The sequence below is a fragment of the Xiphophorus hellerii genome, chromosome 16 (genome assembly GCF_003331165.1).
Source record: "Xiphophorus hellerii strain 12219 chromosome 16, Xiphophorus_hellerii-4.1, whole genome shotgun sequence".
NCBI lineage: Eukaryota > Metazoa > Chordata > Actinopteri > Cyprinodontiformes > Poeciliidae > Xiphophorus > Xiphophorus hellerii.
In genome coordinates this window covers 21445859-21463088 of record NC_045687.1, presented here as the reverse complement: position 1 = coordinate 21463088, position 17230 = coordinate 21445859, and the positions used below count along the sequence as shown (strand labels likewise).

General features: G+C 43.2%; 1 protein-coding gene across 3 annotated transcripts in view; it reads left to right on the top strand.

The window, feature by feature from the left end:
* The window catches only part of LOC116736135 (myosin-9-like), a 37233-nt gene extending 21123 nt beyond the window's left edge, over positions 1-16110 (top strand). For all 3 annotated transcript variants that reach the window (XM_032588426.1, XM_032588428.1, XM_032588425.1), the window contains 31 exons: positions 269-364; positions 444-715; positions 802-975; positions 1066-1239; positions 1472-1586; positions 2613-2800; positions 3629-3750; positions 3836-3905; positions 3991-4151; positions 5052-5160; positions 5253-5384; positions 5474-5680; positions 5766-5903; positions 6223-6346; positions 6963-7134; positions 7227-7439; positions 8391-8535; positions 8623-8829; positions 8965-9069; positions 10158-10310; positions 10426-10674; positions 10759-10971; positions 11060-11272; positions 11744-11905; positions 11993-12121; positions 12204-12292; positions 12369-12492; positions 12569-12777; positions 13242-13350; positions 13512-13684; positions 14587-16110. In XM_032588426.1, the coding sequence (XP_032444317.1) occupies positions 269-364; positions 444-715; positions 802-975; positions 1066-1239; positions 1472-1586; positions 2613-2800; positions 3629-3750; positions 3836-3905; positions 3991-4151; positions 5052-5160; positions 5253-5384; positions 5474-5680; positions 5766-5903; positions 6223-6346; positions 6963-7134; positions 7227-7439; positions 8391-8535; positions 8623-8829; positions 8965-9069; positions 10158-10310; positions 10426-10674; positions 10759-10971; positions 11060-11272; positions 11744-11905; positions 11993-12121; positions 12204-12292; positions 12369-12492; positions 12569-12777; positions 13242-13350; positions 13512-13684; positions 14587-14698 (4859 nt within the window). In that variant the 3' untranslated portion in view covers positions 14699-16110. The remainder of the gene's footprint in view (positions 1-268; positions 365-443; positions 716-801; positions 976-1065; positions 1240-1471; positions 1587-2612; positions 2801-3628; positions 3751-3835; positions 3906-3990; positions 4152-5051; positions 5161-5252; positions 5385-5473; positions 5681-5765; positions 5904-6222; positions 6347-6962; positions 7135-7226; positions 7440-8390; positions 8536-8622; positions 8830-8964; positions 9070-10157; positions 10311-10425; positions 10675-10758; positions 10972-11059; positions 11273-11743; positions 11906-11992; positions 12122-12203; positions 12293-12368; positions 12493-12568; positions 12778-13241; positions 13351-13511; positions 13685-14586) is intronic.
* Positions 16111-17230: the final 1120 nt, after the last annotated feature.

The window sequence follows — 17230 nt, the reverse complement described above, 5'->3', positions numbered from 1 at the left end:
GTTCCCATTTAAAGCATTTTTAAAAGGAATTTCTTTCTTCTTAAAAACAGTAGTTTTCCTCTAAATGTTAAAGTTCTTTAAAATTACAAAGGGGAAAAAACACTTTTTAGTACCTTGTAAAACCAATGTTCTGTTGAACCACAGTAGTCTGTTTTATAGTAGCTATAAAACAATGTAAATGTTTTTAGTGAGAATGCGAACACCAGCGTTCTGGATCGGTTTGACATAAACTTAATGTATTTCTGCTCATTTTCTTGTTTTTGCGTAGGCATGTTGAAGGTGGTGGCCGCAGTGCTGCAGCTCGGAAACATGAGCTTCAAGAAGGAACGGCACACAGACCAAGCCTCAATGCCTGACAATACAGGTAAAGATCAACCTCATCTCCGCACATTGAAGTCTCTTCCCCCCCAATCAGCTGTGATAATGTTGTTTCTCTGCACCAGCTGCCCAGAAAGTGTGCCACCTCATGGGCATGAACGTGACGGACTTCACCAGGGCCATCCTGTCCCCCAGAATCAAAGTGGGCCGAGACTACGTCCAGAAGGCTCAGACTCAGGAGCAGGCGGAGTTTGCTGTGGAGGCCCTGGCCAAGGCTACCTATGAGCGGATGTTCCGCTGGCTGGTCATGAGAATCAACAAAGCGCTGGACAAGACAAAGAGACAGGGAGCCTCCTTCATCGGCATCCTGGACATCGCCGGCTTTGAGATCTTCGAGGTGAAAAACGAACCATCCTGGACGACGTTGGCGTCCACACACATGACGATCGGTGGGTTCTGAGCGGTGTCCTCTTCTCTTTGCAGCTGAACTCCTTCGAGCAGCTGTGCATCAACTACACCAACGAGAAGCTGCAGCAGCTCTTCAACCACACCATGTTCATCCTGGAGCAGGAGGAATACCAGAGGGAGGGCATCGAGTGGAGCTTCATCGACTTCGGCTTGGACCTGCAGCCTTGCATCGACCTCATCGAGAAACCTGTTAGTTCCTCTGCTCTTTAAATATTTTAGTACGAGAAGATTTTGCACCAATATGTTGTCCAACATTCTCTCTTTTTCTTCTGCCTCCAGGCCAGTCCTCCTGGTATCCTGGCTTTGCTGGATGAAGAGTGCTGGTTTCCCAAGGCGACAGACAAGAGCTTTGTGGAGAAGGTGGTCCAGGAGCAGGGCACACACCCCAAGTTCCACAAGCCCAAGAAACTGAAGGACGAAGCAGATTTCTGCATCATTCACTACGCTGGCAAGGTAGACCTGCACACTCTACATTCTCCTTTATACCATGTTGACACAGCTGCGTTTTGGTTACAAATGTAAAACACACTTGTCAAACAAAATGGCGGCTCTGGGCCTGCTGACATCACTTTGAACTATGGAAACCAAAGTTTTCCAAAAATGAAACCTTCAAAAACCAAAATTTCAGCTTTGCCCAAAGCCATAAACCATGCTTGAGATTTCCTGACGATGCGTTTCCTGTCAGGTGGATTACAAAGCAGATGAGTGGCTGATGAAGAACATGGACCCCCTGAACGATAACGTCGCCACGCTCCTCAACCAGTCCACCGACAAGTTTGTGTCTGAGCTCTGGAGGGACGGTGAGTTTAGGCAGACATGGCTTCAGTAGGGTCAGGAGTTTTCTCTAAACTGTTCAGAGTTCTCACTTCTTTTACTGTCCGGTTCTTGGCCTCTGTCTTTACCTTTTTGTCAAACCCTCGCTGGTCGTTTGTCCGTTTCTTCCTTCGTTTGGCCCCGTTCTCGTCTGTCATCTTTTGTTGTTTTTTTTTTCTGTCGGCTCTCAGAGGTACAGCATTGTCAGAGAGCTTATTTTTACCAACGTTTTCCTATTCTGCACTCTGATTCAGGTGAAACGGTTTCTTTCTTACTATTTTCCCCATGCTGTTTGTCTCGTGTCTCAATTATTATTAGCCATAAAGAAAATTTTAAAAAACAGCTATTTTTTTTATTCATCCCAAACTGAAAATGTGAACTACTGGCCTTAAAAAAAACAACTCTATGTAATAATCTCTGGGTCGTTGTTACTCTTTCATTGGACTCTCCTTTTCTCCCTCTGTGTGATAGCGTTGTGTGGGGACCCCTGGTGTTGGTCTTGGGTACTGCAACAGTGCAGCGATGGGTATATACTGCATGGGTTTGATTTTGTCACCACCTTTGGCACACATACACATTCAAATCTGCCATCGCACATAGTTTTCACTCCGATAAACAAACTGTCATCGTTTACAGTTGACAGATCTTTTTAAGTCACTGCATTAAATATATTGATTCAGTTTTTTTGTTTGTTTTTTTTGCCATGGTGTGTTATCCTTCTGGCTTCACTGGCTTCTGTGACTGGCCTGATGTCCTTCTTTTGCATTTACTCGCTGTTTGTGTGGTGTTCTAGTGGTTCTGGTTCTGTAAACCACCTCCTGTGGTCCGGTGTGTGTCTTCTTGAGACAACCTGAGACAACGGTCGTCTTCATTATTCCATGTGACGTGCATTTTGCCTTGAGTTTGCCTGGTTAGACATTCAAACCACCTGAAACTCATTTGAGGTCAAACATAAAGCATGTTTTACTTTTTGTTTTCTTCTTTTTTTTCCTCCACGGTGTTTTCCTTTCCAGTGGATCGCATCGTGGGCCTGGACAAAGTGTCCGGCATGTCCGAGATGCCCGGCGCCTTTAAGACCCGTAAAGGCATGTTCCGCACCGTGGGCCAGCTCTACAAGGAGCAGCTGTCCAAACTCATGGCCACACTGAGGAACACCAACCCCAACTTTGTTCGCTGCATCATTCCCAACCATGAGAAAAAGGTATGTGTGAATTATGATAACATTAGTAAGAATAGGTTTTTTTTTTCTAAATCTTTTAATTATACATATCCTTTTCAAAAAGTTCGTCACATGTCCACTCAGGTAAACAACATGCATTTAGACTTTGGAATATGTATACGACAGGTCAACAATGCTACATATGTTGGGTAAAAGATTTTTTAACATAATTATTGTGCTGTAGTTTGTTTTGTATTTACTAGAGATGCACCGATCCACTTTTTTCACTTGCGAAAGCAATGCCGATATCTGAGGTTTAGTATTGGCCGATACCAATCTGCTATAGAAAATCAGTGCTGAATTGACTAAAAAGTTGTTTGTTTGTTTTTTAAACACATGAATAAATGTACTGAATGACACATTTATTTGATAACTCTCCACCAGTACAGCACATTTAAATACACAAATAGCTTCACAAGCTTGGTCAAACATGCAAAAACAACACAAGTTCAATTTGTTTAGTCTGTGCAATTAGGAATAGAACAGCCAATGTAAAATAAATAATAAAGAAACTGACAAAAACAATATGTTGACTATCTTGGTCAAACATGTTGAAATAAACTGCAACAAATCTTCCTTCCAATGATTCAGAAAGTGCGACAAGAAATTTTAAATATAATGTAAAATAAATAATAAAGCATGCTGCCGCTCGGAGCACAGTTTTCTTCAATGGGAAAATTAAAAGAATAAAAAAAAATATTTTTTTTTAAAGAGTTTTTTGAAAATAAGTTGTGAACATTCAATAAGAAATTAAAAAGTAAGTGTATGAGCCAAACATGCAGATTGACCAGCATGGTTCCGTCTTTCTAGGCTGGAAAGCTGGACCCCCACCTGGTTCTGGACCAGCTCAGGTGTAACGGAGTGCTGGAGGGGATCCGTATCTGTAGGCAGGGATTCCCCAACCGCATCGTTTTCCAGGAGTTCAGACAGAGGTAAGGCAGCAGAATCCACTGCTTATTTATTATTGTTTTAGCAGATGAGGAGCGTATAAAGATGAATAAATGTTCTTTTTCTCAGGTATGAAATCCTAACTCCAAACGCCATCCCCAAGGGCTTCATGGACGGGAAGCAGGCCTGCGTCCTCATGGTGGGATTCCTGCAGACGTAGATTTACAAACCCCATTTTCCTCTGCGATCCAACTTAGCGATTGTTTTCTTGTTTTTAATATCAGATCCAGTCTCTGGAGCTGGATGCTAACCTGTACCGCATTGGCCAGAGCAAAGTGTTCTTCAGGGCCGGAGTCCTGGCTCACCTGGAGGAGGAGAGGGACATGAAGATCACTGACATCATCATCAGTTTCCAGGCCTGGTGCCGAGGCTACGTGGCCCGCAAGTAAGACGAGAGCCGCTTTATTCATTCCTAAACCAGTTTATATGGAGTCAAATATTTTTAATGAATCAGAGCCTCAGTATGACGCTGCCACCTCCGTGCTCAGCAGGTAGAAAAGCAGTGTAATGTTTGGTAGTATTGATTCAGAAGCGTCATCTCTAAACATCCTGAACCACATTCCTGTACTGAGAGGTAACAAATTCGGTAAGATTAATCGATTATTGGAATAACCATCAATTCATTTAGTAATCAATTAATCGTTGACTGAACTATACAGGCTGTAAAAATTTGAACAAACTTAATTATAGCAATTATAGCAAGTCAGAATCTTTACTAAAAACTAAAGTTTCTCTAAGAATGATAGTTTTAGACTATCTGAGTTAAGTTTTTGTACAGAAGTTGTTTAACTTCCAGAGCATGGAATTAAATCCGGGAGCGGTTTGTTGTTTTAACAAAGCTTGTCGATCTAACAAGACGAGTTTTATATCTCGTTTTAACACGTTTGTTTTAACGAGATAGAAAACTACGCTCCTCTGACAGGTTGCAGCTTGTTAAAAAGTCATAAGGCGGCTAACTAACGACTCTCCTCCTCCTTATCCCGTTTCCTCTAAACACTTAAAAATCCCAAGTTGTGTTGCTGGTTTACTGTTACGACCTTTCTTGTTTAAAAGACAAAAATATTTTGGTCTTGATGAACCGTTAATCTCGTAACAAGATTTTTAAAATGGCGTCATTTTAAAATTTGTTAAAGGTTTGTGTGTTTCACCCTGAAAAACAAACGCATTATTAAAAGCATAAAAATTTGACTTTTTCCAATAGCACTTCTGAATTTGTGATTGTGGGGATTACTGATGATTTGTTGTAGCGTGTGAATGTTTCTGATGGTCGACGTTTTGCTTGCAGGGCTTTTGCAAAGCGACAGCAGCAGCTGACGGCCATGAAGGTGATTCAGAGGAACTGTGCTGCTTATCTTAAACTGAGGAACTGGCAGTGGTGGCGACTCTTTACCAAGGTAACCCTAAAAAAACAACGTCCTATTGATTAAACTTTGGTATCTTCTTTTCTCACTCTTCCAGATTTAAACATTTCCTTTTCCCCTCTTAGGTGAAGCCTCTGCTTCAAGTCAGCCGGCAGGAGGAGGAGATGCAGGCCAAGGATGAAGAGCTGCATAAGGTGAAGGAGAGGCACCTGCAAGCTGAGCAGCAGCTCCAGGAGATGGAGGAAAAACATCAACAGGTATCACTTTTGAGAAAGAACGACGCTTCACGCAACTGCTTACGGTTGAATAAAGGCTAACCACAAAATCGTCTGTTGCCGTTTACCAGCTGAATGCCGAGAAGATGGCCCTGCAGGAGCAGCTGCAGGCCGAGACGGAGCTCTGCGCCGAGGCAGAGGAGATGAGAGCCCGCCTGGCCGCCAAGAAGCAGGAGCTGGAGGAGATCCTCCACGACCTGGAGGCGCGCGTGGAGGAGGAGGAGGAGCGCGCGTCGCACCTGGCTACCGAGAAGAAGAAGATGCAGCAAAATATCTCCGTAAGAAAACACCGACGGTTTTGATAAGCGGTTCTTCAGGCTGTGATCTGCCTCATCAAACATCCTGTCATGGATGTGCCAACAGGACCTGGAGCAGCAGCTGGATGAAGAGGAGGCAGCCAGGCAAAAGCTGCAGCTGGAGAAGGTCACTGTGGAGGCAAAGATGAAGAAGATCGAAGAGGAAGTCATGGTTCTAGACGATCAGAACAACAAACTGCTCAAGGTTTGGATTCTGGCATATTTTCTCCTTATAACCAAGTCCAGTGGAGCTGATTTGGAGGTCATCAGCATGTAACTATTGCTGTCTGAAGAAATGTGTTGCACCCAACCACAAATAACCAATAAGAGCCAGGAGGCAGGTCTTAGCACTGTTGATCAATCTCTTGTACCTGCTACTAAATGTGCTAATGGCAGAGACACGACTTACCAGAAAAACGTATATCCGTTGTCATTAGGGAATTCACAACTAATATGAAACCAGTGCTGGCTGTCTTTTTGTCGCGTCACAATTTTATTTACTTTTTTTTTCCCCCCTCATCCAGGAGAAAAAGTTGATGGAAGAGAGAATCTCTGAATTCACTACCAACCTAGCAGAGGAGGAGGAAAAATCCAAGAGTTTACAGAAACTGAAGACAAAACACGAGGCCATGATCACAGACCTGGAAGGTAGGAAGAAACATTTAGGATGCAGGGTGCTTGAAATCCTTGAAAAGGCTTGAATTTGAATGAGCTCTGCTTGATTTCTGTATAAATTCCTTAAAAGTGCTCGACATTCAAACTTCACAGCTTTGTAATTAAGTGCAATCGATTAATTGAAAGCCTAAATAGGGAAAACATTTTACGATTGAGACCAGATATTTTTATAACCTAATAATGAGACATTATTTTTTTCTTATCTGAAGTTAAATCAGACTAAACTTTTCTTCTTTTTTGTCAGTTAGAATCACCAAAATAATTATTTTGAAACCTAAAGTTTAGTTATATTTTAGTTCACTTTGTACCTGCTGTAGAATGTTGAATAGTATCATAAGACATTGTTAGTGATGATGACGTATAACCCTGAACTTTTTGGTTCATTTAGTTCAAGCATGAGAATTGCTTCTGAAAGCTCAGAAATAAAATTTGGGCAATTAAAAAAACAATCCAGATTTTCCAAAATTTTTATTTAAAAAAACAGAAAATTGTGTTAATTAATAACATGGCTTTATCGCACAGTCCTAGTCCAAGCTGGTATTATTTCTACCACCTCTCTCTAATCAATAATCGATCACCTTGTGTTCAGATCGGCTGCGTCGGGAGGAGAAGGCGCGTCAGGAGCTGGAGAAGAACAGACGCAAGCTGGAGGGCGACTTCACCGAGACACACGACCAGATCGCCGAGCTCCAGGCTCAGATCGCCGAGCTGCGCGCCCAGCTGGCCAAGAAGGAGGAGGAGCTCCAGGCCGCCCTGGCCAGGTCCGCTTGAGCTCAGAATGTTGCCTCTGCGCAAAACTCACCAACTTGTTGCCTTACTTCACTAAACTTTGCTATGAATGTCCTCTGTTAAGAATCGAGGAGGAGGCCGCGCAGAAAAACATGGCTCAGAAGAAAATCAGAGAGCTGGAGGCTCAGCTTTCCGAACTGCAAGAGGACCTGGAGCTGGAGAAGCAGGCCCGCGTGAAGGCCGAGAAACACCGCAGGGACCTGGGGGAGGAGCTGGAGGCCCTGAAGACGGAGCTGGAGGACACCCTGGACTCTACAGCGGCTATGCAGGAGCTCAGGTAGGAAGACTGGTTCAGTTCCCATTCACTTTATGGTGGAGAAGGTAAATTTGCTTAATGGGAACATGCCAATTTATAAATGACTCACATTTTTCAATGAAGTAGGAGGATCATCTCTCTGCATGTGTAATTGTGGTTCTTATTTAATGGAAATGCTGCAATTGCAATTTTTTTCGACATTAGCGGAATATCAATTAAGTTTTGTAAACTTTGGCAATGGAAATGCTGCTTGTAGCTCTTAATACTTTGACCAAACTGACAAAGAATTGAGCAATGTTTAAACTAATGAAAATAAATTCAGCTTCAGCCTTTTCTACTTGGAATTTGTAGTTGCAATGGAAAAAATGGGTCATGCTTTCTCAGTAAAAACCTGCCAAAATAAGCAATAAATTAATTAATTGCATGATAAATTATAGTCATCAACAAACATTGGCCTTTAATATTTTTTTTAAAATGCTGCAAACATTTGACATCTACTACAAAGCACTTGGCTGGGATTTTGTAAAACAAAAAGTTCAAACTGACACGTTTGCTTGTTTTCCCCTTCAAAGGTTGAATGATCATTTTCTGAAACATAATTTTGGCTCCAGGTTTTATAATCCATTTTAATTATTGTTGTTTTTTTTAAATGTTCTTTAGAAATTAGCATTTTATGTCTTTGAAAGGGCTCATTTGCATTAATATGCCATGATTATAATTATATCAGTTGAAAATGGTCTCAAACTGACGATATTATCATTTATCGCAATAATTTCGGAGACAATTCATCGTCCAGTAATATTTCTTATCGCGACACGGCCTGTTTCCAGGTGACTGAGTTAGTGGTACTTCAATAAAAGGCTCTTGGTGGCCTGAAGGTCGCTGACCTCTTCTGGTTTTGTGAAAGCTAAGCGTCTCTTGAAAGTGTTGATTTTCTCAAAAGCCCGCTCTCCTCTGCCGGTGCTCCTACAGGACCAAACGTGAGACGGAGGTGACTCACCTGAAGAAGAGCCTGGAGGAAGACGCCCGAGTCCACGAGCATCAGCTGGCTGAGATGAGGCAGAAGCACAGCCAGGCCTTCGACGAGCTCAACGAACAACTGGAGCAGGCGAAGAGGGTACACTCTCCATGCTACTACCTTCTGTTCTTTCTTTCTCCACTTGTATCTTAACAACAACCACTGACTTTCTGTTTTCCCCCGCAGAACAAAGTGTCGATGGAGAAGGCCAAACAAGCCTTGGAGTCTGAGAAGAACGAGCTGACCATCGAGCTGCAGACGCTGATGCAGGGCAAGACCGACTCCGAGCACCGCAGGAAGAAGGCCGAAGGAATGGCACAGGAGCTGCAGGCCAAATACTCTGAGGCCGAGCGCCAGAGGGTGGAGCTGTCTGAGAAACTGGCTAAAGTGCAGGTATGTTTCTGGATCCACCGCTTTCCAAATCATTAACCCTGATATCCATCAAATACGGCGTACGATCACTGACACAAGGTAAAACTCACTTCGACAATCTACTAAAGCTTGTCCTCTCTTTTCATCTCTCCACAGGCTGAGCTGGATAATGTTAGCGGCATGCTGAGCGAGGCTGAGGGGAAATCCATAAAGGCCACTAAAGACTTCTCAGCTGTGGAATCCCAGATGCAGGACGTCCAGGTACAACATGGCAGAACCAAACGTAGCTGTAGACAGAGCTGACCCAACATCTCAGAAAGAAACTACAGCTGTTAAAAGTACTGTAGTAAGATGATATCTGCAAACTGTCTCCTCCAGTACCTACAAATAGATGTGGCCTTATTTAACACGCGTTTATAGGCCTATCGCAATAAATCAAATAATTGCAGGATAAATTGAAACGCTTTAATAATTTCCATTTGCATCATTTATCGTTTTTCTCTTTGTATAATAAACTGGATGACAAAAGTCTTCAGTCTGGTGCTCTGGTCTCAATTAGCCTCTTTTTTTTAAGGATAATTTTATTTAGAGACTTCATAATCCATTTTATTTGTTTTGTTAATTTGGATATTTAAAAGGTCTTCCAGTTCAAGAATTAAATGTTCATTTAAAGTTTGTTAATCTTTGAGAATTTGTTCTTGCATCATCATGCCATCATAATTATATTACTTGAAAATGGCCTCAAAACAACAATATTATTGTTTATTGCAATAACTTCTGGGACAATTTATCATCCAGCTAAATTTATTGTCACAGGCCTACATGTTGAAACATTATAGAAATAATACTGATGAAAAGAAAATAAATAAAATAAATGCATATTATTTTGTAACTTAAAAATTGTTTCTAATTTTTTTATTATTATTATTATTTTGGAAGGACCATCATTCTTTAAAGTTCAACTTTGTACTTCGACACAATAAGCATTCCATATTGACTGTCTGAAAGGCTTACAGACTTCATGTCGCTATCTCTGAGCGTGGAATTTTATTTTCTATTTCCTACACATTTCTAAATGGACAACTCAGCAATTCCTCTAGATTTTCATCAGAACAAATAATTGTCTGCATATAATGCCAACTTTGTATCTTCTCAAACCTTAGAAATATCATTTATGTTTAATAAACAGACCAGGTACTCGCCTGTGGGGGACACAGCAAGCAATGCTGAGCACTATTTTCTTTACCTCCACTTTGCCAGATGCTTTATAAGTAAATTCTAAAAGCTTACACTTTACATACTTCATCATGCAGCTGTTAAGTCAAAGTTTCTGTCTTGCTGTGCCACAGGAACTCCTCCAAGAAGAGACGCGTCAGAAGCTCTCCCTCAACACTCGTCTGCGGCAGCTGGAGGACGAACAGAACAACCTGAAAGAGCAGCTGGAGGAAGAGGAGGAAGCCAAGAGGAATGTGGAGAGGCAGCTTCAGTCGGTGCAGACTCAGGTGAGACGCACCAGTCAGCTGGTGGAGCAAACTTTCTAGTGACAATTTCATTCAAGTGTTTCAACACCAGTGTACCGGTTTGCACCAATAACAAACGAGCAACGCCTCTCCACAGCTTGCTGACATGAGGAAGAAGGTGGAGCAGGACGCTGGCTCTCTGGAGTCCGCCGAGGAGGGGAAGAAGAGACTGCAGAGGGACCTGGAGAGCACCAACCAGCGGCTGGAGGAGAAATGCGCCGCGTTCGACAAGCTGGACAAAACAAAGACGCGTCTGCAGCAGGAGCTGGACGACCTGCTGGTGGACCAGGACCACCTCCGGCAGATTGTGTCCAATCTGGAGAAGAAACAGAAGAAGTTTGACCAGGTCAACGAGAGACGCCGAAGCAGGAAGCGCCGGGGTTTCTGTTGAAGATCGAAGCCGTAACCGTTGGCTTTCTGTCGTTCCCAGATGCTTGCAGAGGAGAAGAATATCTCGGCGCGCTATGCGGAGGAGCGAGACCGAGCCGAAGCCGAGGCGCGCGAGAAAGAAACCCGCGCTCTGGCTCTGACCCGAGAACTGGAATCTCTGATGGACATCAAGGAGGAGCTGGACCGCAACAACAAGCTGCTGCGCACTGAAATGGAGGATCTGGTTTCGTCTAAGGATGACGTGGGCAAGAACGTAAGTTTAAAAAAAAAAAATTTTCACTGGCTAAGTTCTCTTTCTTGCAAAATCCAGCCTTAACTCTCCATTTCCCCGTGCTCTACAGGTCCACGAGCTGGAGAAGTCCAAGCGTGCCATGGAGCAGCAGCTGGAGGAGATGAGGACTCAGCTGGAAGAGCTGGAAGACGAGCTGCAGGCCACGGAGGACGCCAAGCTGCGCCTGGAGGTCAACATGCAGGCCATGAAAGCCCAGTACGAGAGAGACCTGGCAGGGCGCGACGAGATGGGAGAGGAGAAGAAGAGAGCTCTGGTCAAACAGGTCCGTCTGTCCATCCCTGGGTCGCTGACAGAAATACAGCCCGGCTGATGTGTTTCTACCTCTCAACTTTTCATGTTTGGTCACAATATAAGAGCAAACTTCACTGGGTTTGACTGAGATTCTCTCTGATTTGACTAATCGATATAATTTTCAACTTTTTTACTACAAATAAAAAATCTAAAGGTGTGTATTTGGTATGATGTAGAATTAGGGCCAGGCAAAGAATTAATTTTTTTCCATTTTAAGAATAAAGTCTTAATGTCATAAAATTGAAGTTGAACGACGTCAAAATAATACGAGCATGAAGTTAATTAGCCATGCCGTGAAAACCAAGGTAACGCAGCAGACTGGTCAAAAAAACTGGGTTGTAACGTGACCAGATATGAAAACTACTTTTGGTCGTTAATCGTGGTTATAGGCAAGCGGCTTCACATTTCTTGTGGCTAACATCAATGGGCGTGACCCCCGTAGGTGCGTGAGATGGAGATGGAGCTGGAAGACGAGAGGAAGCAGCGCTCTGCCGCCGTGGCGGCGCGCAAAAAGCTGGAGCTGGACCTGAAGGAGCTGGAGGCCGCCATTGACACGGCCAACAAGAACCGTGACGAGGCCCTGAAGCAGCTCAAGAAGCTTCAAGTGAGCTCAGCTACTAAACCCTAAAGCTATTAAACATGTCTTCCCAGGATCTCAGTTTGAACTTTTTCTTTTTCTTGTAATCCTCAGGCTCAGATGAAGGATCTGCTCCGAGAGCTGGAGGACACTCGCATGTCCAGAGACGAGATCCTGGCCCAGAGCAAGGAGACGGAGAAGAAGCTGAAGGCCATGGAGGCCGACATGATCCAGATGCAGGAGGTTGGTGAAAACACCAGGCGTCCGCCTCGCCACCTACCACCTGCTGATTACTGATGTGTTTTTTTAATTCATCCACCATCAGGAGCTGGCAGGAGCAGAGCGAGTGAAGCGACAGGCCATCCAGGAGAGAGACGAGCTGCAGGACGAAATCAACAACCAGGCCGCCAAGAAGTACGACTTCTGTCAAAACGAGCTCGACTTTTCTTCATAATCTGCGTTTCTGAACCTCTGATCCGTTTCCCCTTAGCGCTCAGGCTGCGGAGGAGAGGAGGCGGCTGGAGGCTCGCATCACCCAGCTGGAGGAGGAGCTGGAGGAGGAGCAGTGCAACACGGAGCTGACCAACGACCGGCTGAAGAAGGCCATGCTGCAGGTCCGTTTGCGCTTTAACAGTCGCCTTTCTCCCAGACCGGACCAGTACAATCCCAACCGGTTTGTCTCCTCTTTAGACCGACCAGATCAACGTGGAGCTGACCGCAGAGCGCAGCACCTCCCAGCGGCTGGAGGGCGCACGCAGCCAGCTGGAGCGCCAGAACAAGGAGCTGAAGCTGAAGCTGCAGGAGCTCGAGGGAACCGTCAAGTCCAAGTACAAGGCCAACATGGCCGCCCTGGAGGCCAAGATCGCCCAGTTGGAGGAGCAGCTGGACATCGAAACCAGGTGTGGAAACGTAGCTGATCTGAACAAAAAAGGCAACTACGACGGCGTAAATTTCCTCCAAAAAAAAACTCTAGAAAGATTTTCTAGAAAAAAACTGAAATGTCTGAGTTTGAAAAGTTTAAAATTCGCTGGAATTAAATCAAAAAATTTGGAGATGAATCTCAATTTTCTAGAAAAAATGTCGGTTTGAAAAGTCAAAAATATTTAAAATAATTTCCTGGGGGGGGGGGTTTCTAGAAAATTTCTAAGATTAATTAAAAATTTTCTGACTTCTGCCTAGCAAATATTAAACTTTTCAAACGCTGAATTTTCTTAAATAAAAACAATTTCAAAATGTATACTGTGGGAAAGTAGACATGTAATGCGATATGCAGTTTACTCAGGACTAGGAATTGTGATTCCCTAAGGAGCCGACTCAAACCAATTTTTTTTTGCACTTCTACTAATGACGTGCTTTTCCTCAGGGAGAGGCAGACTGCCACCAAACTGGTGAGACGCACCGAGAAGAAGCTGAAGGAAGTCATCCTGCAGGTGGATGACGAGAGGCGCACTGCAGAGCAGCACAAGGACCAGGTCCGACTTCCACTTTCTCTGAAACACATATAACTGTTAATCAAAACGTTAGTTTAGCCTCCCTTTAACTAGACCGCAGGCATAATAGAGGGACTTTGCACCAATGTCAAATAAATGCTTTTGTTCATCCAGCCTCATCAGAGTTCATTTCTCTTTTCCAGACGGACAAGTTGAACTCTCGCATGAAGCAGCTGAAGCGCCAACTGGAGGAGGCTGAGGAGGAGGCCCAGAGGGCCAACGCCAACCGAAGGAAACTCCAGAGGGAGCTGGAGGACGCCACGGAGTCTGCAGACGCCATGAACCGCGAGGTGTCCTCCCTCAAGAGCAAGCTGAGGTAGGAAGACCACGACGACGCACAACTCCTTCAACAGCAGCATCATGTCACAAAACAAGAGATGACTGATGCAGGTTCTACCTTCGATGTCACTCATTTTCATTCTGGGCCGTATGTAGATCATGAATGTTCTTAAAAGGCTGGTTGTGCTAGAATCTATTGATAAAACTCTTTAAGCTGTTAACATTTTAATGAATAGCTCTCTCCATTTGGTAAATAGTTAAAATTAAATATTAAAAGTTTTCACATTGATCAGTCCCTCCAGGATCGATTTTTTTTTTTCTCGTTTTGTGCAAATTTTGAAATATTTTAAAATTATTTTTCAAAATTTGCACTAATTGTGTCAAACTTGTATTTATTTATTTATTATTCTCCATGCTTTCATGGAGAATAGCAGCAGTGTTGAAAAAGAAACACTGCCGGGCGTGCTGTGGTGGCGGAGGGGTTAGTGCGACCCACATTCAGAGGCAACGTAGCCTCGACGCGGCTGTCGCGGGTTCGACTCCCGGACCCGACGACGTTTACCGCATGTCTTCCCCCCTCTCCTTCCCCCTTTCCTGTCAGCCTACTTTGAAAAAGGGACACTAGAGCCCACAAAAAGACCCCTTGCGGGGCAAAAAAAAAAATAAAAAAAAAAAAAAAAAGAAAAAGAAACACTGCCACCTGCAGGTGGGAGTTGGCGTCACTGAAGACCAATGTTTTTTTACTATATTTGAGGAAAATTTGCAATAAACTCACAGCTATTCAGTAGAGCAAAAGAATGCAGTAATCTGTTGATTTTGAATGGATTTCATGAGGGCCGCATAAAAAGCTGCAGATTTGGCCCCCGACCCTTGACTTTGACACACGTTCCTTTTTTAAAGAACTGATTAGCTTTTCCTAACTTTAACTTTCTGTTCCAGGCGTGGCGACTTGCCCTTCAGCGTAACTCGCCGCACTGTCCCTCGCGTGGAAAACGTGGAGAGCGACGAGGAAAGCGAGCCCAAGGCCGAAGCCCCGGAGCCCCAAGCTTGAAGGGCCCCATCCTCCGGCCCCATCGCCACTCGATTCCTCCACGCTGAATCCTAACCAGAAAGAGCAGCAAAATACTGTAAAGAAGAAAAAAAATCATGTCCAGAGTAAAGGCAGGGATTCTGCTCAGTCCAAGTTCAGTCCTGCGACTGTCCGATCTATCCGAACAGCATCAAACTATGCATCCATAACAGCTACACGCCAGTAAATGTAGACAATCGCTATTCCAACACACTCTCACAATTTTTTTTTTTTTTTCAATTTCTGTCATCACTTCCTTTTTCATTCTCTGGGAAAAGTAACTATTTTTATAAGGAAAATTTAGACTTGTAATAGACCTGATTTAGGATTTATTTTTCTAATAGAGGGGAAAATAAATGAAGCAAATAAAATGGAAGGGGACCAAAGTAATATCAAGTAGAAGTTTCTATTATGCAGACATTTTCTTTTTGTTTCGTTTAAAATAATGGCTAAGAATGGAAAATGCTTCAAGTGTATTACGCTCATTTGTCCCTCTTCTTCGAGGTTCTTAAAGATTTATGCAATATCCTGAAATGTACTCGACATGCTTAGCTGTGATTAGCGCTCATTTCGATGTTTTGGCCGAGAATATTTTGTACGTGAAGTCGATCGGAGACGTCCTGAAGGTGTTTAATTGGTGCGCTGAAATTTTCTTAATTTTGCACTGAGACAGAAGAAAAGTTAACCTAAATGACGTACCACTGCGTTTGTGGAGTTCCAACGAAACGGCAAAGATGCAGCTTTGAAGTCTATGAATGACCGTGCACACACACACACACACTGCCAACACACACTATAAAAAGCCTTAAATGCAACTGACACCTACTTGGCAGGGTTCACGGCTGTTTGTTTTTGCTTTCTGGACGTACATTGATTGTCGTTTTTCTCGCTATCAGCGTTTTTCGTATGTTCAGGGTGAAGTATAAATAGTAGGGTAGCTTTTTTTTTCGTTTGTTTTTTTTGATTCGCAGCACACACTGTATTCTTAAGGCACAGCTTGCTAAGAGAGATGAACCAAAGGCAGATTTAAGAGGGAAAGAGATTCTTTGATACTCTGCAGCTTGGCAACAGCGTGGTATAGACATGAGATTGTGTTTGCATGAGATCTGGTGGAGATATCGCGACCTGAAGCCCCTCACAGGCTGTGCCCAGGGTCACCTTTTGGCTCACACTGCTGGAAAGTGAGAGGATTGTGTTACTTCCAAAATGACGACTCGTAATTCGAAAGATTGCAGATTTCGTACCTACTAAACAAAGGCGATCCAAAAGAAAAAAAAGGATTAAAAAAAAAAAAAGTGCACCAGTTATTTTGTAACGTTTATCACTGCAACTCTGGCATGGATGTCATGTGGTCAATTATGATATTGCAAATAAAGATGCTTTCTAAACTGCCATCTCGTCCTGTTTTTGTACATTTTTCACATTTTTGTACTTTCATTTGGGTTTCTACTACTTTTGAAAAAAAAAAAGCCCATGTGCTTACAAAAGAAGCACCTAACCATTTTTTGGCAAAGTTATTTTTTATTTTTTAATCTAGAAAATGAGCAAATTCAAAAATCGCTGTATGCTCTGTACAATGGCTGCTGGAAAAGACGACTGTTTTCTTGTCGACTTACTATCAGACACCACTTGATGCATTCTTTTGGTTGTGCAGGAGACCCCACTTCTGCTTTTCAAAGAGGTGCGGTTGTATAATTGTGCGAGTGTAAACGTTGAGTTGGGGTCGTGGACAGCAGCAGCTTAAAGTGCCAAAACTCAGTAAAATGGCTCAAAACATCCAGACCTGACCAGACTAAAGTCTCATTTACCAAGAATGATTTGGTTCAGGAAATGCAATGAACATGTTTTGTTGACCCTGAAGAACTGTCCCAAAGTGTTTAAGGACGCATAACGGGTCACCTTTATAAATCTGTTTTTTATTTATTTATGTTTTTCAAGCAGCCTCCGGGAAACCGGTCAGATTTCAAGAAAGATGCATGCAGCTAAATGCAGGACAACACTAGAAGGAAATCTTTTGAATGCAGCAAAGGACAACTTTAAACTAATGTAGCCAAATCCAAATTGTTTAGATTACAATATTCTCTGTGAGAATGATCCAGGCCATAAGCAAATTTAAAAATCTATGGTAACATGTAAATTAATAAGAAAGCTCCTCTGTCCAGTTTGACTGAATTTGGAGACACAAATACAGATGGGCAACCATTTCAGCCTATGTATGTAACGTTGCTAAAGAGCAGAAAGGACAGCCATGACTATAATGAAAAGTGTTTCCACAATATTAACTAAAAAAAGTAACAAAAATGTTCTAATTTGTTTTCATTCTGTTACTATTGTGCGCTACATTCTGCTGGTCTATCGGATCAAGTTGTGAAATTATTTAGTGGTTGAGATGTGAAGAAGTTCAGGGTTCATGAGTACTTTAGCGGTGTTCTCACCAGCAGAGGGCAGTAATGGTCTGTAATAAAAGCTGAGGTGGGAATAAACGGGTCGGAACCGGCTGGACGGCAGAAACTG